Genomic DNA, 24525 nt, shown 5'->3' on the forward strand with positions numbered 1-24525 from the left:
TCCTTTCCCTCAATACTTCTACAATACTCTAGAGGCACTTCTGAATCCAGCTGACCTCTGGCTGTCTTTACTCATCTTTCTAGCTGAGTTTGCATCGGGGAAAATTCCCCTTCAGTTATGCTGTCTCTTTGCCTGAGCTTTGACACATTCTCTATCTTAGCATTAAAACTCAAAATTAGGGTGACCCTTTCGCATGGAAACCCTCTCTGGTGCTGGCCAGGCAGCAGATCAGAGCGCAGGGCAGACTCTTGAGCCACAAGTGCTCAGAAGAGGCGGTGGCAATTTGACAGAGCCACTTCTCACCTTCTCCCCAGCGAGCTGCCCCATGTGCCCATACGATAAATGGCAAGTTGGAGAGGTGTTGGCACCGAGGCTTGTTTGTAATGTGCTGCTTTTCCAAATTCCCACGAAATGTTGAGGAAGGGTGTACTCTAATTCTGCTTCCTTTGACCTTTTGCTCGCTCCTGGCTGCAAGGAGTGAGGTCCCGTGGCTGTGTTTCAGCATGTTTGTAGCGGTGCCGTTCCGTCAGGGGGGAGGGGGTGGTGGTATTATGGTTTGGCTTGGCTTTGTTTTCCTTTCCAAAGATGGGCCCAACGTGGAAGAAGGCAGGGAAAAGTTGAATTGAGAAAAGATAGCTTCTGCGGTTAGGGTGCACGACCGGGAGTCAGCAGACGCAGGTTCTATTTCTGGCACCGCAGCAAAACTTCCTGATGTCGCTGGGCAAGGCAGCTCACGCATCCCCAGCTCGCCCGCCTCCCTCCCGCCAAGCAGCGGCAGCTCCCGCGCTCGCCGCCCCCCGGGCCGCGGGAGCGATGCGGAGGGGGCGGCTCTGCCGCGGGGCTGCGGGCGGCTCTGCCTCGGCCCGCGGCATCCTCGGGGGGCTCCGCCTGGCCCGGCGCTCGCTCCCGCAGCCCGCCCGAGAGCCGCCCCCGGCCCCATCCTGGGGCTCCTTTGTGCGGGGGGCGGCCGGGCCGTGCCCCGGGGGGCGGGCGGCCCGCGGCGGCGGCCCGGGGGGGCGGGCGGGCGCGCCGGGGGAGGAGACAGGCGGTGAGGGCGGCACAAAAGGGGCTGCTGCAGCCCTGCCCGCTGCCGCCGGCGGGGCTCGGCTCGCCGCGGCTCCGCAGCGCAGCGCATCCTTTCCCGCGGCCGGGAGGAGCTGCCGGGCCGCTCCGCGGCGGAGAAGGAGAAGGCGGAGGAAGGCGGCGGGGGGCTGCGGGCTCCGGGCTCGCCTCTCGCCGCGGCCGGCGCCGAGCCATGCCGGGGGGCGGCGGGCGGGCTGGGGGCGAGCGGCAGCCTCGCCCCGCCGGGGGCCCGGCGGGCACCGACTCCGCGCCGGCCGGGGGTGAGTGAGCGAGCGGCTCTGCCGCGGGGCTGGGGCGGCGGGCAGAGCGCGCCCCGGGGGAGCCGCCCCGGGGCTGCGGGCAGCGGCGGCGGGACCCCCATCGGTCCGTCCCCCCCCGCCGCCGCCGCCACCTGCAAGTTGTGCCTCGGCCCGGGGGTGCGGCGTCATCCCCTGCGAGCGCTGCCGGAGAGGCTTCCCCCACCGAGCCCCCACCTTCGCGCTCCTTATTTATTTATATTAGTGCTATTTTTTTATTCTCTCCCCCCCTCCTCCCCACCCCCCCATAATCCCGGCATCCCCTGCTAGGGAGCATCGGCTGTGGGGAGGAGGGCGGTGATGCTGCCAGCCCCCTGCCCGCAGCGGAGGGCTCGCCGGGGATGGAGGCAGCCTCCCTCCGGCCGGGGCACTGCAGCGAAGGCCCATCTGCTGCCCGGGCTCGGCTTGCGAGGAGGGCACGGGCTGGGGACGCGTGCCAAGCCTGCAGCAAGCGAGAAGGAGTAACAGGAGTGCGTGCGTGGGAGGGGAAACATCCATACAAATAAATGTGTATCGTCAAACGTCCCCTGTGCCCTGCTCTGTCTCCATGTCAGATGGCTGCAGGTCCCCTGGTCGGGGCTGGCCGCAGAGGGACGCGGGCACCCAAGTTCTCTCCGCTCGTGCGGGGCTCTGGGGTTGTTTGTGGGCTGGGATAGCTGTGTGTCCTACCGGCGTGACACAGGCTGGCTGGTGTACCTCAGTCTTTGCAGAGTTTTGCTCCCTGGACGAGCGTGACAAGGTTGGTGGGGAGCACGGCATCTGCTGCAGCCCTGGAGCTCCTCAGGCAGGGAGGGAGCGTGGCGCGGGATGGAGAGAGGCTTCTCTCAGTGCCTCAGCTCGTGGTTTTCCTTCGGGGATTTCCACACGCTGTGTTTCCTCCGGCCGCGCCTGGGTCGCACGGGAACCCCGCCTATTTCCCAGAAATGATGCTGGGGTCTTGCATTTCTCCTCTGCACCCTAGGGCAGAACGTCGGGGTCAGGAGCATGCCTGCGCGGTCTCCAGAGCATAGTGTGGGTGCTGAGTACCTCTCCTCCAGTTAATTCCACATCTCTCTTCTTGAGTGGGAAGTTCAAGCCTGTGAAAACACTCGGTGGCACCCTTGCTAACAAATATGACTTGAGTCACCAGGAACCCCCAAGCCTGTGCAAACTGAATTTCAAATTCCTGCATGCTCTTGCCCCTGTGTCCCTCACCTTGTCAGGGTGTGAGTCAGCAGGAACTTTGCAGGTTCCTTCCCCAAAGGATGTCTCTTGTGCTCTGTGGGTCCCTCCTGCAGCAGTGATGTTGAGGTCCAGCTGGCGACTGTGATTTAGGAAGCACTTGCAAGTTCCTGTTGCTGCAGCCTGGCTGCTGCCAACTTCTCAGAGAGGGGCAGAAATCAAGCAGGATCTACCATTCATTGCTTGATCCTCAGGCAATGGGAGACATCTCTGAGGGGAGGAAGGGGTATGGGTGTCCCTAAGCTCCAGCAAACCTCCAGTTTGTAAAGCCCCTCTAAACAGAGCTCTAGCACCTCTGCTTGTTTCAGCCCAGTACAGTGCTGGGAACGTGTCCTCTGAGCTAGAGCGGGAGAGGAGTGCTCCTTTGAGCTATTCCTGCGGAGGGAGTCTCCAGCCTGCCTGTAGCACCATAAAACAAGCAATGAATGAAAGCCATGGCAAACTGCAGAAGAGCAGCGAAGCTGTGGCTCCTCTACTGCGTGTAGTAAAAGTCCCTCAAAGATTTACAGCTCCTCTACACTCTCAGGTGATTTTGCAGTAGGGGTAAGAAATCCACTGCAAGGTATAGCATTCCTCTCTTGAGGACTCAGTTATACCTGCATTGTTTATTAATGCCCTGGATATGCCAATTATATCCTTAGGAGAGGGGATGGATTCAGGCTAGCTGCAGGTGTGTTTTCTTGCCCAGATCCTAATTTGGTGGCCCGACTGCTGCTTTTTGTCTAGTATACTTCTGGTCCTAGATGCTGCTGTGGCTCCCCTCCATTGGAAGTGCTCTCCACACTCTTGTTTCCAAAGTGGTTTTGGTGGCTGAGTTGCCTGCCTGCTTTCCTCCCTTCCTGAAAATGCTGCTAAGATTGGAAAAAAAGTTGCCTGTGTGGCATGCAGGGATTGTCTTAGCAAGGAGGTCAGGAAGAGCAGGTGGAAAATAGTGTACTTGCGGGAATGCTAGCTTCAGTAGATGCTCACAGCTGTGAGCTTACCTGGAGCACTTGTGCCCAACGTGACACGGGGATAGCTGGTCTGGAGGCTTGCTGGGGCTCATGGTGAGCACAGAGCCTGTTGAACCTTGGCCAGGCCCATGGCAGACGCAGACACTCGGTGCATTTGCCTGAGGAGTGTACCTGTGAGATTTGTGTACTTGTGGGCTTCCTGCGTGCCTTGTGTTTACCTTTCTCCTCCTTCTCCCACGCACATCTGGCTAAGTGCAGTAGTGTGACACTGGGGCCTGCCAGATTGATGTAACATGCTTACTGCATGCCTTTGAGGGAGGCCTGTGTGACAAATGTGGGTGGCTGTTTGCTGGGTGCGTGTAGCAATGCACATGGGTCCTGCTGGATGCACTTAGCATGGAACTTTTGCTGATTTTTATGGCTGCAGTAAAGGTGGAGCATGTAAGCAGTCATGGGTATGGCAGTTGTTCAGGGCAGTGCACATAGATGTTGTTGTGCATGTTCAATAGGTGAAGGGCACCTTAGGCTGGACAAGTTCCTCTCTGTGCCTCCCGTGCTTTGACCTGTCAGCAAGCAGAGATAAACTCTGTCTCGGGGAAGGGTTTGTAGCTGAGATTTCAGCTTGTTGTGTCTGAGCTTCCTCCTCTCCTGAGAACAGCATCTTTAGGGTGCACCTGCTATCACAAATTGACACCCCCACAGCCCCCAGCCTCTGTGCTGGATCATAAAGGTGGAGGAAGGAGGTGGGGGAGTTTGCTGATGGACAGATGGGGCAGGCTGGGCCAGCATTCATTCCTAACGGCGATTAGGCTTTAGGTGGGGTTAGTTGCTCTAAAATGAGCCCTTTGTACATTGTTGGAGTCTGTGACCCAATCAGTGGGATGTAGCTGGAGGAGGTGGTGCTAACGAAGACTGGTACAGCTGTCAGTAACTCTGGCAGAGAGGAGGGCGAACTGACTGGCACAAGAGATGCCTTCATGGCGTTGGGTCAAGTGGAGGTGCCTCAAAGGGCTGGTTCATGTTACCAGCCCTGACTACAGAAGCAGAAGAGTGTGGGTAGTTGTGCCCACGTGTTTTCTGCTGCTGTCACCCATCAGTTCTGCACAAAAGGTCAGGCTGCACTTCACTAGCACAAAATGCCATCAGGACACTACAATGAAACATTACAGTGGGATCTGAAATCTGGGGAAGGTAGGCACGTGGGGCAGTGCAGTCTAGGGGGATGTGGGGAGTCTTGGGAATGCCTGCTGTTCCCAACTGTGGGTGTTCTTGGAAAGGTGGTGACACATCTGCAGTGCACATGTGAACCAAGCTGTCGAGTCAGGGATGCAGGCTGGCCTTGAGGAGCCATGACAGAGCTGCACGGAGGGGCCAAGTCTGGCATGGTGGGCAGTTTTGGGTCAGGTTTGGGGTGCTGTGATAGCATTAGGTGAATTTCTAGCAGGAACTGGGCTGTGCCACAGCAGCAGTGCTGGGTGGGGCGCCAGGACCAGCTGCTTGTGCCAGGGACCAGGGCAGAGGTGCTGTCACTGAGCTGCTGAGTTTCCCCTTCTCCAGGGAGAAATGCTGGAGAGAAATGCTGTGTGCTGGAGTAGTGGAGTAGGATTTACAAAAGCACTCTATGCCTGCATCCCTGTGGAATAAACTCTGGCTTCATATCTGAGGAAGGCAGAAACACGATTTGTTTACCTTTTTTTGAACTTCTTTGTGTTCCTTGGCATGCAGACCCTTTACTTCCCGAAGCTCTTCCTGAAGTACAACAGGTACCTCCTGCTCCTCAGACCTCTGAACACCTGTAGCAGGGTGGGTGTGTTTTTGTGCTCAGAAACTGGCTCAGTAGAGCTGATAGGTGACAGGGAGTGCAGCACTGCATTTTGAGGTTTCATCAGGCTGGCTGCCTTACGAATGGCAAGGGCTTGTTGTGGAGTGGTGGTTTTGGAAGGGATTATTACCTGTTTTAGGACAGCAGGACTTATGTGTGCTGCTTGCTGTTGAGGCCTTGGCCTTTTGTACTGAGATAACCCCCCTAGCTGAACAGGCAGCTTGATGACCTCAGCTAAGGCTCCTTGTTTCCCCACCAAGGGGAGTGCCCACGTCTGTATCTAAATAGGCTTTTTCCAAAACATCAGCCATGGCTGTGGGGTATGACCACACTGAGCACTGACAGAATTCTTTTTCAGCCTGCAATGCTCAAATTGCAAGCAAGAGGAGAGGTGGATGTGGCTGACTGGAAGAGAGAAAAGCAGAGGGGGCTTCTCTTCTTTCTGAGGATCGTCTCTGTCTTGTGTTTTGACAGAATTTCTCTCCAAGGACTTTGAAGTAATCTATTAAGCTTCTTTTAATTAGGTAAGCCCTTACCTAGAGTAGAAGAGTCTCTTGTATTTCCCACACAGGGAAACTGAGGCATGGAGCAAGGCTGTGCTGTGCCCAGTGGCAGTCACAGGGGTTGGTCAGGAGAGCAGCAACCAAAGTGCCACGCTCCCTGTACTTGCTTTGCTGCTGGCTGTCTTGGAAATCCTGGAGGACAACTAGGTGGGGTGCTGAGCCAGAGGTTGTCCATAACTTTCTAGTCATCACTTGGGTTCTGCAGCCCTTTTCACCACAGGTATCGGCTCCTTCTTGATCTGCTGCCTAATCTATAATCCCAGCTCCCTGCTGCCTTTCCCTCAGAGAATCCTTCTCCCCTCAGTGAGTAAATCTTTACAGGTTGGGCTGGGGTTAGGAGGCAGACACAAACTCCGTGCTCTCTTCAAGACTTTGGGGTCATTTTTATCTTGGGATATTGCTGCATGTCTCCTGCCTGAGGCAGGTTGAGAGGAACACGGATGCAAATCAGCCCCGCCGCACAGCGGCTCGCAGCTGTGAGCTAAGCACAGGTATCCCTGGCTTGGCATGCAGATACAGGGCTGGACAGACAGCCAGGCAGACGGCATGGCAAGAGTCCTGACAAGGAGCCTCTCTCCTAGATGCTGAGCCCTTTAAGAAGGGGAAGGTAGGCTGGAGCCCTGAGATTTTAAGCTGGTTGTGCTGAGGCTGAAGAAAGGGCTCCGGTAGTGCTTTCAGTTCTTCCTTCCTCTAACACAGACCCTTCTAGCTGGGCAGCAGGGAAAAGGAGGAGGATGGAGGCCTGTGCAGGCTGAGCGTGGACAGACTTTGGAGGCTGCAGCAGCTAGGAAAGGTAGGCTTTTGGAAGAAGGATTTGGCTGCAGGGGCTGAGGGTGCATGGTGCTCACTGTGTGTGAGGAAGTTGTGTTTTTGTGGAGCTTGTGGCGTGAGGGCTGGCTCTGAGGCAGAGCAAAGGGCAGGGTAAATGAGGAGAGCAGTGCCCTGGAGTGATCAGCGTGAGCTGCACTCTGTTGCTTAATGACCCCATTTCCAAGGGAAACTTTGGAAGCCCTGATATTCAGGAAAGCAGGATCTCCTGAAGGCAGAAGACTGGGGCAGCAGAACTGACTGTATTTCTCTCTGCTTTCAGCTCAGCCTTCGTTGTGTGTTATTTGTGTTAGCAAAACTCTTCTTTCTTTACCACTCCAGAGGGGTTTTTTGTTCCCTTTTCTCCTTCCCACCTGCCCCAGCAGTCCTTTCTTCCCTGCCTCACTGTGCCAATGCTGTCCAGCTGCAGCTTTTGCCAGCTAATCCGATCCATGGAGGCAAGACCTACTGAGCAGCCTTGCTCCAAGGGGACACGATTTTCTACACTTGCTGCTGGGGCCGTGTGAGGTCTCTGGAGAAGAGGTGGATTAAAGGAGCTGCTGTTTGCCCATCAGCCAGCCCTGTGTCCCCAAATCCCTCCTCTGGTGCCGTTGCTTGGTGCAGGCCTGGCTGTGAGCTAGTGGCCAGCGTGCTCTCGGATGTGTGCTACTGGCACCAAGCCTCTGTGGCCTCAGAATCCCCGTCAAGCAGCAACTTCTGGAGGAAGGGTTGACCACACCTGCATGCAGCTTGGCCGGGGGTACGATGGGATTGCTTCTGCATAATTTAGCAGTATCTTGAATTATTTATAGTGCAGTTGTGCTCTGGAACAGAGTCTTCTCGCTTCCCGTGAGCACTGGGGGGGAGGGAAGGGGAGTTTGTCAGGCATCCAGAGTCTATCACTTAGTGATGAGGAAGTGCAGTGGGCTTCCTTTTTGCCTGTGTTTGTTTGCATATGGCTCTGTGCAGCCCTGAAAATGCAGGTCTGGTTTCTGTATCGCTCAGGTGGGTGATACTGCTGAGCATCTCTGTGGCTTGGGATTGTGTGAGAGGTTCCTGAGTTCAGAGCCTTGTCTTTGCAGTAGAGACTGTGTCAAGCTGGAGACAGTCAATCTGGTGCTTGGATTTGGTCCCTCACTCAATTACAGTGCCGGAATCTTCTGGACTGTTCTCTAAAATATTTAGATGCTTGAAAGCATTTTTCTTCTTTCAAAGACCCATCTTGTCTTGCCAAAGTGTTTTTTAGATTTGTCATGACACGATCCATTGGACTGTGCACTGGGTAGACCAGGTGGTTGAGTAGCAAACTCTGCAGCTGAAATTGCCATCACTTCTCAGTGATTAAACCCTGAAGAGAAGCTGACTGGGGCAGTTTGTTACAGGCTCTTGCAGCACTGGAACATCATGGAGATGAGCTGGGTAGCCCAGCTATGTACGGTTTAATGCCCTTTGTCCCTCTGCCCCACTGTGGCAGGTTGCTGTGCCACACAGGTGGGCTGTTCTGCTTCTGCCCTGCTTGTCCTGTTGGCTTCAGCATGACCACAACTCCCCTCCTGCACTGCATGTCCTTCTTGTTCATGACGAATTTTCATAATGAGCTCACACATAAATTCTGTCTTTCTCCTTTCCTTCCTTTTTGACCTGTTTGTGGCAGCTGACTTCTCAGAAACACAGTTCAATATAAATGTTTGTGTTACTGAAGACCTTAAAGAGGAGGAAGAGGGCTGAGGGTGGTGAAAGAAAGAAGCTGTAATCAAGTGATTGTGGTACTAGACTGCTCTGCCTGTTGTGCGGTTCAGCAGAAATGCTCAGCTTCCCTGTTTTTATTTGCACGGTGTTCACTTGTGGCTTTTGTGTTTGGGGCAAAGCTGGACAGGTGATCACTGTATGTTCCCTGGACAAGCTGTGCTGTCCCATCTTGCCCTGGCCTGGTTCTTGGTCTCATCAGCCTGAAAAGAACCATTCTTTCAGCAGATGGTTTTACCTCTTGTCAAGGGCATCACCATCTGGCTAAACACAAAATTCCTCCTCATCCTTCTCAAGAAATAAGGCAACCTAAAGGAAGAATGTGAAGACAGGTGATCCCCAAAACTGTGTGATGTCCAGGATGGCATTTGGTTTCGCTGATGAAGACAAACTTTCTCCTTCTTTTCCTGTAGACCTGCTCCTAGTTCTTTCTGCTTGGATTAATCTGGAGATCAGGGTACTGCTTTGCTTAGTGAAAGGGAATGTTTGTGCAGAAGCAGTAAACATTTTGTTGAGACCCAGGCCTGCTGCAATGCCTGTAAACAAGGTCCAGTTGTCTGTGGGAGGCAGAAGAGAGATTTATGTGACCCTGAGTTAAGTGCATTAGGAAGCTTTTGATTTCATTCTGGGAAACTGCCCCTTTTCGCGGTACCATATGCCTGTTATCGGCACAGAGCTGTGACTGCAGAATTGATTCGTGGGGATTAAATCCAAGGGGCTGCAATGCTGCAGCCAGAAGGATAACACAAGCAGGAGGCTGTCTCTGCAAGGCAGAGCCCCTGAGCTCATGCCCTTTGCCCACCCCAGAGGTGGGAGTCTGGGCTGACTTAGTGCCTTGCCCTGAGGCAGGAGTGAAGAGCTCTCTGCCTCTGGGCCCTTTCTGTCTGAAAATAATAACAAAGCGAAGTGGCAGCGGGGGATCCAGGCAGCCCTGTGTCGAGGTCTTGCCTAAGTCTTGAAAGAGGAAATGAAGAACAAAGGCAGAAGAGACAAATAAATAAGGGTCTGTTCGTGGTCCAAGAAAAATTCCCATGGGCTTGTGTAACGTTCTTGGGAAGATGTGACACTCCCTGGGCTGGAGTTAGTTTTTGAGAAATGAAGGGAAAAGGCGGGGGGGAAAGGCGAGAGAGTGAGCAGCGCGGGTTGGGGAAGGGGAGGAGAGGAGGAGGGAGAGACACCCTAGAGAAACCTCTCTGCGTGGAGTCAGGTTTCTGCGTTTGTTCCTGGTGAAGAGGGGTTAATGCTCTTTGCATGGGATTGGCTGGTCACCAGACATTCAGAGTGCAGGGGGATCCGGGGGCTGCCAAGCAGGACCCCTGTGGCCTGAAAAGGAGGGGAGGAGGGGAAGGAAGAGGCTCTTCCAAACAGTAATAGATCGGCTACTGTGGGAAAGTGAGCGCACTGCCAAACCCCAAGTAGTTGGTGATGGATGGGGGAGGAAAGAGGGTGGGGATGGAGGGCCAGCTCTTCTCCTGGCCACTAGGCTCTTGCTGCTATTCCATGGCTTCTCTTTATTGATTGTCTTCCTGGGGTTTAATTATTCTGCTCCTTGATCCATCTTGGAGACCCTTTATCCTGGGCATGCACAAACAACTGCCACCCGCTTCAAAAATAGCTGGAGTTAACGTGGTTTCTCCTGCCTGCGTGGGTCTGTGTGCTTCACCCATCACCATGGCATCAAGTGTTTCTTGCCTCTTTCCTCTTTTAAGTGCCTTGCTCTGGGCTCACAGGGCACACTTCACCTTCCTCTGGGCTCTTCAACCTGCATTTCCCTGTTGCTTGGGCTGTCACACAGTCCCTGCTTTCCTTTGCAAAGGGTTTGCATGCCTGATCTGGCGTGTCTGCCACGTGCTCCTGCTCTTCACCCATGGACCTGCAGGTCTGAGGGTAATCTGGACTGTTCATCTTGCAGCCGTTCTCAGGATTTGTGGCTTGTACTCCACTTGCTTGACCTGCCTGGAGTGCCTGCCAGGATCTGCATTGAAAGCAGTTGCCTGCTGCTGCTGGTTCTTCCACTTCCTTCCTTGAGATGTGCTCCTTCTCTGATGCTGCTGGGAAGAATTAGTGAGCTCATGGGGGTTGAATGGGGGCCTTGTTGGAGATTTGGTTAGATGAACAGTGGCTACAGGTCTGTAATTTTGAGTTTCTGAGGATGTATCCACATCTATGTGTTTTGATCAGAAGTGAATTGGTGAAATAAATTAGAAAGTTTCTGCTGGTCATCTGCTTGTTCCCATGCCTAGGCGTTTTCTTCAAGTTTATTTTTAACCCAGCTAGATCTGCTGCTGATATGGCTGTAAAAGCAGACTTTCATGTGATTGACAACTTGAATTCATACAGCTGACAGCTGAGGGATGGGTAAGCTGTGATGGTGGTGACTGAGGGGGGAGAACCTCTGACACCACAGCCTGCGTTGTCACGTGCCTCACTTGAAGGCTCTGCAAGCTTTATTTGGTTTTGACCTGTCCTTCCTAGCAAGCCACCAAAGGAGATCTTACATGCTTGTTTGATTACCCCATGGTCTGTCTGAAGACATAAATTGCTTTTTGGTGTAGTGTTGTCCCTTTTCCTTTTCCCGTTCCTCATGATGGAGTATCTCCCTAGAAGAGCTAACCAGCTGTGTTTTGCAGTGACTGACTGCTGTGCAGCTGGAGCAGTGAGCAGCAGCAGCCCTGTGTTTCTCTGGGAGAAGGGCCTGGCATCCTGGGTGAGTGCAATGAGCAGCGCTCAGCTCGCCCTCGGATGTGCAGAGAGGCCCAGCCTGGGAGCCAAGAGGTGACATGAGCTCCAGGGCCATCCCAGCACGCCTCGTGGAAGCAGATGTTTTGAGGAGGCAATAAGCAGGGCTGGGGAAGGGTTCTTCCAGGATATCAGGCAGAAGTGAGGGAGGGAGGTGCCTCTTCTCCTACAGCAGAAAGACTCAGACTAGTGACGCTAGGAAATTGAAGGTGCAGCTTCTGAGAACCTCTGAAGGATTAGAGTGAGCAGAAGCATCTCTGAAGCAGTGGAAATTCCTATGGTGAGACTGGATTTAGCTAGAGAGAGAAGATTAGCTACAAGGGAGCCCAGCATATCTGAAGGATGCTGAGAAGAATATTTGATTGATTCCAGTGGAGTTGGAAATCCAGCTTAGTTTCCTTTAGTATGCAGTACTGCACTCTTGTGACGTCCAAGTACTTCTTGGATAAAATTAAATTGGTGTCTTGTAGGCCATTACTGGATTTCACTAGAGTTTTCTAGTCTTTTCTGAGATCTTCTTTTAAATTGGGGGTTGGAGAATTAGATAATTATGCTGCTATTAGTAATATGGTAGCTACAGTAAGAACAGTCTGTTTGAGTGGAGGGTTTTATGATGGACTCTGAAGGTGTTCAGATGTTGGTCTGTTCTGCTGACTTCTGGAAGATCAGTCTTGAGACAAAATCCTGTCAACAAAGACCACTTTATCTCCAGGTCCTATGTGTTCTGTGTGGAGAGTTAAGAGCTGCTTTGTCCCACAGTGTGCAGCTGTCTTGTTGCAACTGGAGGTGTAGCATCTGAAATGACCAAGGCTTAGTCCCCTGAAAGGCAGGATGAGACACTTGAGGGAACAGTTGGAGGTCCATGGGAAGTGTGGATTCTGAACATACTGTGCTTGCAGAGGTAAGGAGGTGAGCAGATACAGCACATAAAAAGCTGGAGGCTTTGTGTTAACATCCATCTTAGTTTCTGTGTGCAGCAGATAGCAGCTGCTGGTGTGGAGCACTTGGGTCTCCTAGAGGGATGCATAAAAGAGATACTTGGTTTGTTTGTTTTTTGACTGTAGATGCTGCAGGTGTGTTGAGACTTAGCAAGGTCTTGCACACAGTCTGGAGGCTTGTGGTTGACATGTACATCATGTACCTGTCCTCCCTGGGAAGGGGAGGCAGTGCCTTGCTTTGTGCTGTGCTGTCACCCTTCCCTGGCCAACCTCAAACCTTAGTTTTGTGTAGATTCACCCTTTAGCTATCTTTTTTCCTCAATCTGATTTTCTTTCTGACTTGATAAGACCTATTAGTGGTGAGTGGATGGCAGCTCTGGGGGGCAAATGACAGTCATGGTGGCACACTTTTGAGTGGTTACCTTACCACTTTTCTTATCTGTCTGCAGAATGGAGGGAAGGTGCTTAGGAGAGAGCCTTGCTGTCCCTCAGCCTGGCCTTGCTTGGGGAGTGCCCCTGCTGGATGGCTCCCTCCAGCTGTTTGGGCTGGCACCAGGTCAGTGGTGCCTTGTGGTCAGTTGCCTTGGGGCTGCAAAGGAAACGCGGAGTGTGAGGTATTGCTGTTTTGCATTTGTGCTGTGGGCAGCAGCTCTTGATGAAGGACACAGAAGAATGTTTTATTCTGTCCTTGGAACTTGCAGGGAAGCTGATACGGACCTGCTTACATTGAAACCACCTTGTGCTGTGGCTGCCAGAGCTTCTTGCTGACGTCCCTGTAGCTTGCAGTCCCTGAAAGCACCGTGGCATCCTTCATGTGAGAGATGCTGAGCCCTAGCTAACTTCTGGTGCATCCTGCTTCTCTCAGATCTTCTTGCAATGTAGGATAATCTCCTTTTCCTACCCTTAAGCAAAGTGCAGTCCTGCTGTGCCTGAACTTGCGTGAGTTGTTGACAAATACTAAGTTTCATGGTTTCTCCTTCTGTGGATGTTTGCAGGACAAAAGTAACTTGAGATTTTTAGAGTGTGTAGAGGTACTGTGGCTCTGATGCCTGCTTGGTTCCTGTGCTTGAGGATGGCAGGTAGACCTTGTCCTCCAGAAATGTGGAGCCTGTTCCATTTGTCTCTAGCTGGAGCAGAGAGAGTTGGGCCCTCTGTGTGGAGTGGGGGGTGGAAGTCATACTGGGTTTTTAATCTGCCATGTGAAAGTGATTCTAATTTGAATTGCTGCTTTGTGTTGAAGTGTCTGAGTGATCTGCAAATATGTTACTGCATGGGTGTTATGGGATAACTTTAGGCAGAGGAGACGAGCATTATGGTATCAGGGGAAAACCAGAAGCTTCTGCTCTGACTTGTTCTCCACAGCTTCGTTTTCCCTGTAACCATGGGAGAGGGCTAAGGAGTCTGAGTCCCATGCCCTAACAAGATGGGGTAACAAGCCTGTATCCAGCAGCCTGTTGTGTGGCCTCTTGCCAGTGTTCTCCAGAAGAGAACATTGGGGCTGGTGAACTGCCAGCTCTTATCGGTGCATATCTTTCTCTCTGGATTCTTGAAAAATAAGTGTGTTATTTCAGGATGGTATAAATCAACTGGTCACTGAAATGGCAACAGGTGCCTGGGGATAACTCACATGCATAACACTTCTAGCTTTTCTCCTTTTTTGAAAGCACTTCCCCTGCATGGTAGAGAAAGAACTTCAAGCAAGGAAATATCAAAGGGGCCCCTAACAAAAAGAAGCTTTCAGCTTGTCTCTCCAGGACTGTGTGTTGCTGAAGCAGTCTATAACTGTGCACTCCCTAAAGAGCTTTGTCTTAATGGAGCTGACTGTCCATACTACTTCAGGCTTTTTCTTCTACTCGAACATTAAAGCTTTTCTTGCTGCTGACAGCAACTTGATCACTCTCCCAGAGATCAAGTTGACTTTTCCCCCCTTCCTCAGTCAAAATTGTCTGAAGGGAAATACCTCTTCTTGCTGTTTTCTGTGTTCCTAGTCACTGATGGCTGCTTTGTGTTGGAGCAGCTGGGCTCTTCTGTGACACACTGAGATATCTCTCAGACTGGCACCTTCTTTCTCATTTCCACCACATGTAAATATTTTGGATGGGGAGGGTGGGGAATCCTCCCTTGCTGGCCTTTGTCTCCAACGAGCTGCCACCAGACACGCCTTTCACTGCAGGGCTGATCAGAGGATATGGGAAGGGATACATGATTGATGGTATTTAGTCTTGACTCACCCAAGGGTACATGAGTGTTCTCCACTCCCTGGCAGAAGAATCCCTGGCATGTGAGAATGAAGGTGGTTCCCAGGGAAGAGATTTTGAAAAGGACACACCTTGCTTCTTTGCTTCCCTCCCCTCTTCCAGGAGGGGTTAGGAAATGGGTTTGTGTTCCCACTCCCTAACAAAACCAACTGAGCAGTGACAGTTGCCTCCTGGGCCATGTCAGCAGGAGCAGCAGAGGGTACTGCAGAGCAGCCAGGGAGGGCTGTGCCCCCCAGCCTGGCACAGGAGCCCAGGCAGCCCTGCCCAGAGCCCCTTGTGCCCGTGGCTGGAGAGCTGCAGAGCCACATGCCGAGCCTGACAGATACTGATGTGTGCTAATGGCAAGGGAGGAAAATCTGCTTTGCTTCCTAAAACCATGTGTCCTGCTATGTTGACACGGCGTGCTACATCTCAGAAAGCAGAGCAGTTTGTTGAATGTCAAGAGTTAAGGCTTTTGGCTTTTTGTCTGGGAATTTACTGTGGCATGCAGAGCATCATCACAGCCATCTGAGAAGGTGATGTGCCTTGTGTGATTCCTTCAGCCCTTGCCTTCAGCCCTGGGCTGGCCCAGGGGAAACTGGCTGCATTTGTGTGTCCTGTAGGACCTGGAGCGAAACCAGCATTACGTGGGAGTCATTGGGGTTGCTGTGTTGGAGCAGGCCAGCTGTTCCTCTTGCCCTGGTTTCAGTGTCTGAGAGAGCAGCCTGATGTCTGGAAGTAATGCCTTGGAGAAGTCACAGGACACCTGGCAGGAGAAAGCTGTACCCATTTACCAGTGAGGGACACTTTCTACTGACACCCAGTCACTGCTAATTTAGTGGGAGTTTGGCTTCCTTGTGCCCTTCTCTTCCCCACACTTCAAGACAGACTGAAAACTGGTGATGTGTAAGGAAAAGGCACTGAATATTCCTCTATTTTACAAGTGATCTTGCTGCTTCTGCAAGGCATTAACAGTCTCAAGGAAAAAATCAATCATGAACAGAAAGAGATGCTCATGGCATTTTCTGCAGCCCCTTGTTTTGCCCACATGAAGAAAGCTTGACAGCAAGCCCCAAGATTATCTTTTATGACTTTTAGCAAGAATAGAATATCCAGCCCCTTAATGGCTGGGCCACTACAAAGGTGATGTCCAGAGCCAGCACCCTACCCTGCTGCTGACTTGTGTTGCGGCAAAGTATATCAAAACCCCTACTAAACATTAACCAATAGAATCGAGCTCTCTTTCCTCTTTCCTTGTTTATTTTTCTTTCAATTTTTTCCCCTCCCAAGGCCATGGTGTAACTTTTCCACCAGCTTCAGGGTTGCAGTCCTTCAGTCAGAGCTTAATCTGGGACTCCTTGCCCTGCCACCTAAGCACTGGGGACCATGCCAGTGCATGGTGACTTCCACTAAAAACGTGACTGCCAAGTGAACAGAAACACTTTGCTGAGCTGTAAGGTACAACTTTGGACAGCCCCTCCAAAGTCCATGTCAGAGCCATCTGTGGAAAGCCAGATATGTTCCCCTTTGGGTAGTTGGCATCTGTCTAAATGCTTTATGGCTTTTCACTTCAGTATTAAAGTCTCCTCAAGTTACTCAATAACACACTTTGCTGTATTTTACCTAATACCCTCTGAAGTGGCAGGAGCTGGTTGGGTTCTTCCCTCTGCTCCCACACCTGCGCACATGTGGGGCAGCTGCCCATGACCCCCAGGAGCAGGGACTGCCTCCAGTGAAGGCGTTGCTGGCACCACTGTGTGCCAGGTGAAACCTTTATAAGTGATGGTGCCTCAGGAACTTTGGCCCTGCCAGGGAGACTGCACCAGGGAGAGAAGCACCAGAATGGAGCATGTGGAGGGGGTGAGGTGGTACGTGTCACATGTGTGGGGATCTCTGCCTCTTTGTCACGACAGCCTCTGCCTTGGAAGCTACTTTTAGAAGACCTTTCTCCCATGCCTGCTTTTCCCCCAACTTGCCTTTTCCTAAACAGCAGGTGATGAACACCTTTTCTCCCTTTCCTTGGTGAAGCACTGTGTGAGATTAGTTTTTTCTTTCTTTTTCTTTTTTTTTTTTTTTTTTTTTTTTTTTTTTTTGGTGTCTTTTTTCCGAATTGTAGTCTTCAATCACTTCTCTGCCTGACAGCATCTCTATGTTCCCTGCCTGGACTGGAGGAGGGGAGGTGGTGGAGGGGAGGATGAAGGCAATGCCTCATGTTGTTTGGAGGGAAGGGCTCTGCACCGCTGGCTTCTTCCTGGCCTGACATGGATCCATCACGATGGCACAGTATTACTGGCAGAGGCAGCTAGGCATTTATTTTTGTCACCTTGATGCAGATGTAGAAAAACCTCAGCATCTGGTCCACAGAAAGTGAAAAGCAAAATGCAACATATGGAGGTACAGTGGACTTGAGAATCACAGGTGGGAGAAGACTAAATGTGACAGGATCTTAATTTTATTTTTGTTTTCCTGTCCTCCATGTGAACTTGGGTAGTATTTCCTAAGAACAAGGGTGGTTTTTTAGGGTGTGTGTTGTACAAACATTGTAAAGATCTGGAGAGTGTAGGCTGCCTCTGGCAGTCTGACTAATGATCTCGGTCTTTTAAAACTGCCTCTGTTGCACTGGTCATGTTTCAACCATGCCCCCCCAACTCTCTCACCCTTCCTGGGCTTTTCATTTTCTCCCAACCCCCTGGTGATGCACCTCTGAGGAGGTTTACATTAATTTAATTTCTATCGGTGAGTAGGGGCAAATCTGCCATGCGCGGTGAGTTCACTAGATCATGAATTCCTGTTACTCTGGATTTCCTGTCTTTCTACCCCGTTGCCAGTGCCTTTCTTGTCTCTGTGGATTTATGAGACTAATCTAGCAGAGGTTCAGCTTGGTGTAGTCCAGCTGAAGCAAAAGGCCCAATGAAGATGGCAGGGGGTGGGGGTGTAATTCCTGGAGTCAAGTCTCTAAAGATGCATGCTGAATTTGGACCAGCATTTCTCCCCAGCCTGTTTTTCTAACAGTGGTAAACTTTCTGCACCTCAGTAACTATTGAATGTGACTTTCCTTTTCGTGGCTCTTCCGCAGGATGAAGATGAGACGCCATAAACTCTTTCTGACTCTCTGCATGGCTGGTCTCTGCCTCATCTCCTTCTTGCACTTCCTCAAGGCCCTTTCCTATGTCACCTTCCCCAGGGAGCTGGCTTCACTTAGTCCCAACCTCGTCTCCAGCTTCTTCTGGAACAATGCCCCCGTCACGCCTCAGGTCAGCCCTGAGCCAGGGGGTGCAGAGTTCCTCCGCACACCCCTGTACTCCCACTCCCCCTTGCTCCAGCCCCTGTCTCCCAGCAGAGCCAGCGAAGAGCTGCACAAGGTTGAGTTCGTGCTGCCAGAAGACTCCACGGAATACTTTGTCCGCACCAAAGCCGGTGGCGTTTGCTTTAAGCCAGGCACCAAGGTGTTGGAGAAGCCACCCGCGGGCGGCCGGCAGGAGGAGCGGGCGGATGGCGCGGCCTCGGGGCGGCCGGCTCGGAAGCCGCTGAGCGCCGGCGGGGCCAAGCGGCGCAAGTGGGTGGAGTGCGTGTGTCTGCCGGGCTGGCACGGCCCCAGCTGCGGCGTCCCCACCGTGGTGCAGTACTCCAACCTGCCCACCAAGGACCGCCTCGTGCCGCGGGAGATCCCCCGGCGAGTGATCAACGCCATCAACGTCAACCACGAGTTCGACCTGCTGGACGTCCGCTTCCATGAGCTGGGAGACGTGGTGGATGCTTTCGTGGTGTGCGAGTCCAACTTCACGGCCTACGGAGAGCCGCGGCCCCTCAAGTTCCGCGAGATGCTCCTCAACGGCTCCTTTGACTACATCCGCCACAAGGTGCTCTACGTTTTCCTGGACCACTTCCCGCCCGGTGGCCGCCAGGACGGCTGGATTGCTGACGATTACCTGCGTACCTTCCTCACCCGGGACGGCATCTCCCGCCTCCGCAACCTGCGCCCGGACGACGTCTTCATCATCGACGATGCTGATGAGATCCCGGCCCGCGATGGCGTGCTCTTCCTCAAGCTCTACGATGGCTGGACGGAGCCCTTCGCCTTTCACATGCGCAAGTCGCTCTACGGCTTCTTCTGGAAGCAGCCGGGCACCTTGGAGGTGGTCTCGGGCTGCACCATGGGCATGCTCCAGGCTGTCTATGCTACCGACGGGATACGTTTGCGACGCCGTGACTACTACACCATGCCTGGCTTTCGGCAGTACGAGAACAGCACGGGACACATCCTGGTGCAGTGGTCGCTGGGCAGCCCCCTCCACTTTGCTGGCTGGCACTGCTCCTGGTGTTTCACCCCAGAGGGGATCTACTTCAAATTGGTGTCAGCCCAGAACGGAGACTTTCCCCGCTGGGGTGACTATGAGGATAAACGAGACCTCAATTATATCCGGGAGCTGATCCGGACTGGTGGCTGGTTTGATGGTACAATGCAGGAGTATCCCCCTGCTGACCCCAAGGAGCAGATGTATGCTCCCAAGTACCTGCTCAAGAACTACCAGCGGTTCCGCTACTTGTTGGAGAACCCCTACCGAAAGGTGGAGGGTGCTGGGTGAGGCCACTGGGTGAGAAATCAGAACTTCACAACAAAGGGAAAGAGTCGGGTGTTTTCGTCTGTTCCTTCTTTTGTTTCCTTTGTTTATGGACAGGGTGTGCTGTTTCTATGGGCTCTCTGCCCTCCCTCACTTCCTGTTCTTCTTCCCTTCGTGCCAGGGTGATGCCTGGGAACCCAAATTCCTCAGTCACATGAAGGGAGACCTGGACAGGAGGAAGAGAGATGTTGAGAACCCGCTCTGTAGAAGCATAAAGACTTCCTTGCATCTTCTGTGCCTCTCCTGCTGGCTGGAGGGAATCTCTGCAGCCAGCTGGCAGATTTTCCTCTGGGGGAGGCTGAGAGGATCCCATGGGGAGACAGGACAGCTGTTCCCATCCACCCTCATCCTTTGTGGATTGGAGCAAGCATAGATGCAAGCCTGGGCTGTTTATTGAGCGTGTGAGTCAGCAGGCACAAACTCTTGTGAGTGGTTGCGTGTGCAGATGTGTGTCACTGGCATTTTTTGGATGAGTGAATGTGCAAAAGCATCTCAGTGTGCTTTTTTTTTTTTTAAATACTGCTATATTCAAAGGGTATTTTGGGGAAGAGGAATCCTTTGCTTTCAAGGTGTCCTTCTCAAGATGCAGCCCCTTGCACAGGCTTAATGCATTCTGTCCTGGGCTGGATCTTGCCCCAGTACTCTACCAATCCTGGAGCAGATAGCTAGGAAGCAGAGGAGAAAGCTGGGTTTGAGGGTTTTTTCTGCTCATTTTTCCCCCTGCCCCCACAGCGCTGCATGGACTTGTCCTACAGAAGCCAGAGTGTCTTCCCTGCAGTGCAGGCTGCTGTTGGGGCTGGGATAAGCTGTGGGGGACTCAGTCAGATGGTGGGAGTGTACGTTTGCAAGTGCATGGTTACCTGTGTGCATGAGTGCTCACATGCATGGGTTTGGTGTGCACCTGGGTGTTTATTACCAGTACTGGGGGGGAGGAGGACATAGTGGGGCTTGGCTGTGTGTGCTTGCAGAAAATGCTGGGATCCAGAAACTGTGATCTCAGTGTTGGCATGGATGATTTCTTGGGCAATTCATAGGAGAGGACCAGGGATAGCGTTGGCTCTGCATAGCAGTGCTACATTTGTGGGACTGTTGTACGCCTCTCTGGCTGCCTCTAGAGCCCCACAGGCTGTGCCTGTAGCAGGGCTGCTCTTACACGTGCTGGCTACTCCTTCTTGCCACGGGGTAATAAAAGGGAGTAGAGGAAGGGCAAAATTTTGATTGTTGTGCGTAAACAAAGCCTGTCAAGGCACAAGGTCCATCTGTCTGTCCTTAGGGTGTGAGGAGGCTCATGAAGAAACAAGCTATGGGCCAATTCTTCCTGGGGCCAAGAGGCTGTTTGGGGACCACAGTGCAATCTAGAGTGTGTGCAGCCCACATCTGCAGCCTGGGCCATGCAGACTAAGGCTGTGGAGAGGAGAAGGGGTTTAGGAGTGTGCTGGTTGCAGCTGGTTGGGCTGATGTCTGCTCAGGCATGGGCAGTGAGGACCTTGCCTGCTGTTGTATTGGGTTGTTGAGCTCACTGAGGAGGCATATTCTTGTCTCCACCCTTACCACCACCCTTCCTTAGCAGATGGCTTGACAGGGTGCCCAGAGCCTGGGTCATAGTGGGCAGAGGGTGAAAATCATAATGAACTTGCTCTCTTAGCCTTGCAGTGGAAAGACTGACTCATGCTCCAAGCAGAAGTCATGGAGCAGGATAAAGAGGAAGGCGTTGGCACAAAGAAGTGTGGCCCTTCTGGCCAGCTGTTCTAAAGCAGGAGGGTTTTCATTGCCCTTAACTCCATCAGGGTTCCATGGTCCTGTGTTGCCCAGCATGTGCCACCCTTGTGCTTCATTCCTACCTATGTCTCTCTTTTTTTCCCTTCCTAATTCCCTCTCTAGAGAAGAGAAAATTGTCAACAAAACCAACTTGCTTGCCTAATAAGGCAGAGGCTGCAATAAGAAGATGAATGTCTTTTTCTGATCAAATGGAGATGCAGTTCACCTTAGCTCCTTCCTCATGTTGTGTGCCATAATGCTTCCTTAGAAGAACTGAAGGAACCTCTTTTTTGTTACCATTTTTGGTTTCTTTAAAAACACTGTTCTCAGTTCTGTTGTGCCTTCCCCACAGGCAGAGAAGCCCTTTGGGAACTGGGTAGACAGACAAACTTTGCTAGGAGAATGCTTTTCCCCCAAAGGGAAGTTGTGGCTTTAAGTCCAGACTGATTGATGTAGCAGGAGGAACTCCTGTCACAGTGATGGGGTTCTGGTGCTGAGCAACTGTGTGGAGGTCTTAGGTGTAGAGAGATGGTAGAGAAGTGGGGTCCCAGCTGAGGAAGGAGGAGCCTGTATTGAGCAGGATGAAAGCCACAGCACTGAGAATGTAGCACAGGGAGAAGAGGCTTTCCCCAGTGACAGCTGGAGGAGAGCAGGTGTGTTGGGTCATGCAATTCAGCAGCAGCACAGTATGGAAGGAAGAAGCCATTTCTCATTTTTACTCTGAGGAGGGAGCCTGAGGTCTGCTCTTGGACCTTTTGACTTTGCTTTGTCCCAGTGGTGATAACACAAGGTTATTGCCAGGCTTTGCTGGAGACAGAGGAGAAAGACAGGCCAGTCTCTGCATGGGTGCTTTGGCAGCACCAGAGCCCCACTTGAGCAGGAGCTCAAGTTCACATGTGCTGGGACTGCACCTCCTTATCTCCCACAGTGGGAGCAGCCTTTCCTCTGATATCAGCCCTTCCCTTCCCATGCATGGCCATCCTTGGGGATTTTTAGTGCACAGCAGTCATGTTTTCAGTGTTGAGGTGTGGCCTTTGTCTCTTGGGAGTTTAGCAAGCCCACAGCTGCAGTATCTGCTTCTCCCATTCCTGATCTACAGCCTGTTGCTTTCCCTCCTCCATTATTTGCTCCCCCGTTCTGCTCTTCTCTCTCTGATTTGTCTCCCTTCTGCTCCCTTGGGCTGGAGAAGAAGGTATTGCTGGAAAGGAATGCTGGGGCTCTTGAGCAGAACTCCTGCCCTGCCTGTCTCCCGGACTTACTCACTTCCTTATTCTTAGGAAATTAAATTGAAACCAGACTTCTCTTGTAGTGGGAGGAAGGGGCTTTACAGATGAAATGCATTCCTTATTGTTTCTCTTTCTCAAGAATTGTTTAAGCATTTTTTGATTTAAGGCCAAACCAGTCAATGTTTGTCTAATTTGTCTGGCTAACTCTGTGTTTATTATCCTTAGGGAGCTAGAGTGCTTGTCATTAAAAATCTTCCTTCCTGTCCCTGGAGGGAACAGACACTACTAAGCTGGCTTTCACACAGTGATTTTCCAAGGTGGTGGCTTGCCCTCTGCTCAGCCTTGCCTGTGCTGCCTGCTGGGACCTCTGCAGCCAGCTCCAGGTGGGACAGCCACCCCTCCAGGCAGCTGCCACAAGAGGGAAGTCAAAAGTAAGTGTGTGTGTGTGAGGTAGTGAGAGGCAAAGCAGGGGGCAGGTTTGTGTCAGATCCTTGTTTCCCAGGGCTGGACTCTGAGGTGAGCACTGAAGCTCCTTCATTTTATCTGAACCAGGTTCTGAGATTTGAGAAGGGAAAGACCAAGAATATTGTCCTGGCACTGGGCTGGAGCTGGGATCGGACTACCAGAGCCTGATGTCTGTGGGTTGTTGCAGTCCATGGGGGCACTGGGCAGTGAATCCTGCTCTCTTGGAGGGAATACATCACCAGCCTTTTCCTGCAGCCCTCTTCAGCCTTGTGCTTTTTCACTCCTAAAGCCTTTTTTACCTTTGAATTGGTAAAAAGCAGGGCCAGGAAATAGGTGAAGCAGTGTGTGGCACACTCAAGCCTTGCACTTCTTTCTGCCTGTCTTTGTGCTTCCCACCTAGGAAGAGATTGTGTGCCTATGCATGGCTTTGGACTGGAGAGTGCTTCTTCCTCTTTTGCCCCAAGGGAAAGGAAGGATGTGGGCTTTGGTGCACCTGCAGCAGCTGAGCTTGCTGAAGCAGAGGGAGTAGGGCAGGTTAGACCTATTTGCCCATCTGGGGGTAGTGCCACACCCAAGTGACAGAAAAGACACGGTGACTTTGTGCCTGTGGTTGGTATGGAGGATGACATGCTCAAGCCCACTCTTGCTGTTGCTTTCTCTGATCCCTGTGTCCTGCTGAGGTGTTGTGCTTGTGCTGCCCAGGCCAACCTACTCTGTGTCTCTGTGACAGGTGAACAAGGAAACCCAGCTGGCATGGAGTGGGAGTGTCAGAGCAGAATGGGTGTTCATTCCCCTCTGCCTGCCTTGCTGTTTCCTTGTGGGATGGGGTGTCTTCCCCTCCTCAGTGTCCCTGGGGCTGTGTTCCTGTGTCCCAGCTCCTGCTGGCAATCTCTGTGGCTGCTATGCCTCTGCACTGTGAAGATGCTGTCCAGGGTCACTCCTGGTTCCATGGGTGAACACTGATGGTGGAGAGGGAAGGGACAGCTCGTCCTGGCTTCACTGACCTCTAACCTCGGTGAGAAAGGAGGGAAGTGAGTGGGAGAATGGATCCTGTATCCCTCCATCATTGTGTTCTCCCTACCCTCCCTAATCCCCTGATTCCTGAGACATTGGGCAAACTCACTCCTGTTACGGGAAGGGAAGGGGAGCAGGAGGGTAAGGGAGTGGCAGGAGGGGCTCAGATCCAGCATTGAGAAAGAAGAACTGTTTCTAATGCAATACACTGATGTTTTAAAGCTTTGGGCACTACAGGTAATGGATTAAGAAGGGATCTGAAATACTCTAAGAATTCAAACAGCTGTTTTTTCCTGCCTGTGCGGATGATGATGTAGTATCATCCTGGAGTTGTTCCAGCAGCACTTCTGAGCCTGGGGTCCACCTGGACCTACTGCTGGTGTTGCTCCTGGAGGGGCTCCAGGACACCCTGCTTTGGAAAAAGAATGCGTGGACTTGCCAAAAACTAAAAAGAAAAGAAAAAAATAAGAGCATCTGCAAAGCTCCTTTCAACTCTGTAATTTATAAACAGCGAGTAATAATGAACTTTTTGTAAGGATAAATCAAATGTACATTCTGAAATCATTTTCTCTGTAAATGGTTGGATTTCATTTCACCCTTAAAGGGATGCTTAAAAGGAGGAGATAATAATAAAAAATTAAAAAATTTACAAAGTATGAAAAGAAACCAAGATGTGTGTGACAGCTTTTATTTCTGATTGCCTGGCCAAGGGGGCTGCTTGGAAAATGGGGCGAGGGAGCTTCCTATCTTGGCAGAACAAGAAGGGAGATGGAAGGGGACTGATTCCTGATTTTGTTGTCCCCTGTCAGAGCTAATCTGCATGTTAGGTGAGTATGAACATGTAAAGGCACATGAGTGGGGAACAGTGGCTGCTGGTGGCTCTCAGAAGAGCTGGTGGACATGGGAACCATCTCATAAAATGGTCCCTTGACACTATCTTTGCTCCTTTGGATGTATCCATTTTTCCAAGTAAAGCCCTGGAAACCCCAGAGCCCCAAATTAAACCTCCCACCACAGAAATGCCTCTCTGGTGGC

The 24525-nt window shown here is 52.0% G+C and overlaps 1 protein-coding gene across 3 annotated transcripts; it reads left to right on the plus strand.

Annotated features, from left to right (window-relative positions):
* Positions 1-1262: 1262 nt before the first annotated feature.
* On the plus strand, positions 1263-24160 carry MGAT3 (beta-1,4-mannosyl-glycoprotein 4-beta-N-acetylglucosaminyltransferase). Of its 3 annotated transcripts, none has more exons than XM_058022357.1 (2): positions 1263-1343; positions 17482-24160. In XM_058022357.1, the coding sequence occupies exon 2, from the start codon at positions 17483-17485 to the stop codon at positions 18989-18991; it is 1509 nt and encodes a 502-aa protein (XP_057878340.1). In that variant the 5' UTR covers positions 1263-1343; position 17482; the 3' UTR covers positions 18992-24160. The 3 variants fall into 3 exon arrangements, with proteins under 3 accessions (XP_057878340.1, XP_057878339.1, XP_057878341.1); XM_058022356.1 differs by lacking the exon at positions 1263-1343 and adding an exon at positions 10021-10619; XM_058022358.1 differs by lacking the exon at positions 1263-1343 and adding an exon at positions 16505-16823.
* Positions 24161-24525: the final 365 nt, after the last annotated feature.

Source organism: Melospiza georgiana, chromosome 4, assembly GCF_028018845.1.
Source record: "Melospiza georgiana isolate bMelGeo1 chromosome 4, bMelGeo1.pri, whole genome shotgun sequence".
In the NCBI taxonomy this organism is placed as follows: Eukaryota; Metazoa; Chordata; class Aves; order Passeriformes; family Passerellidae; genus Melospiza; species Melospiza georgiana.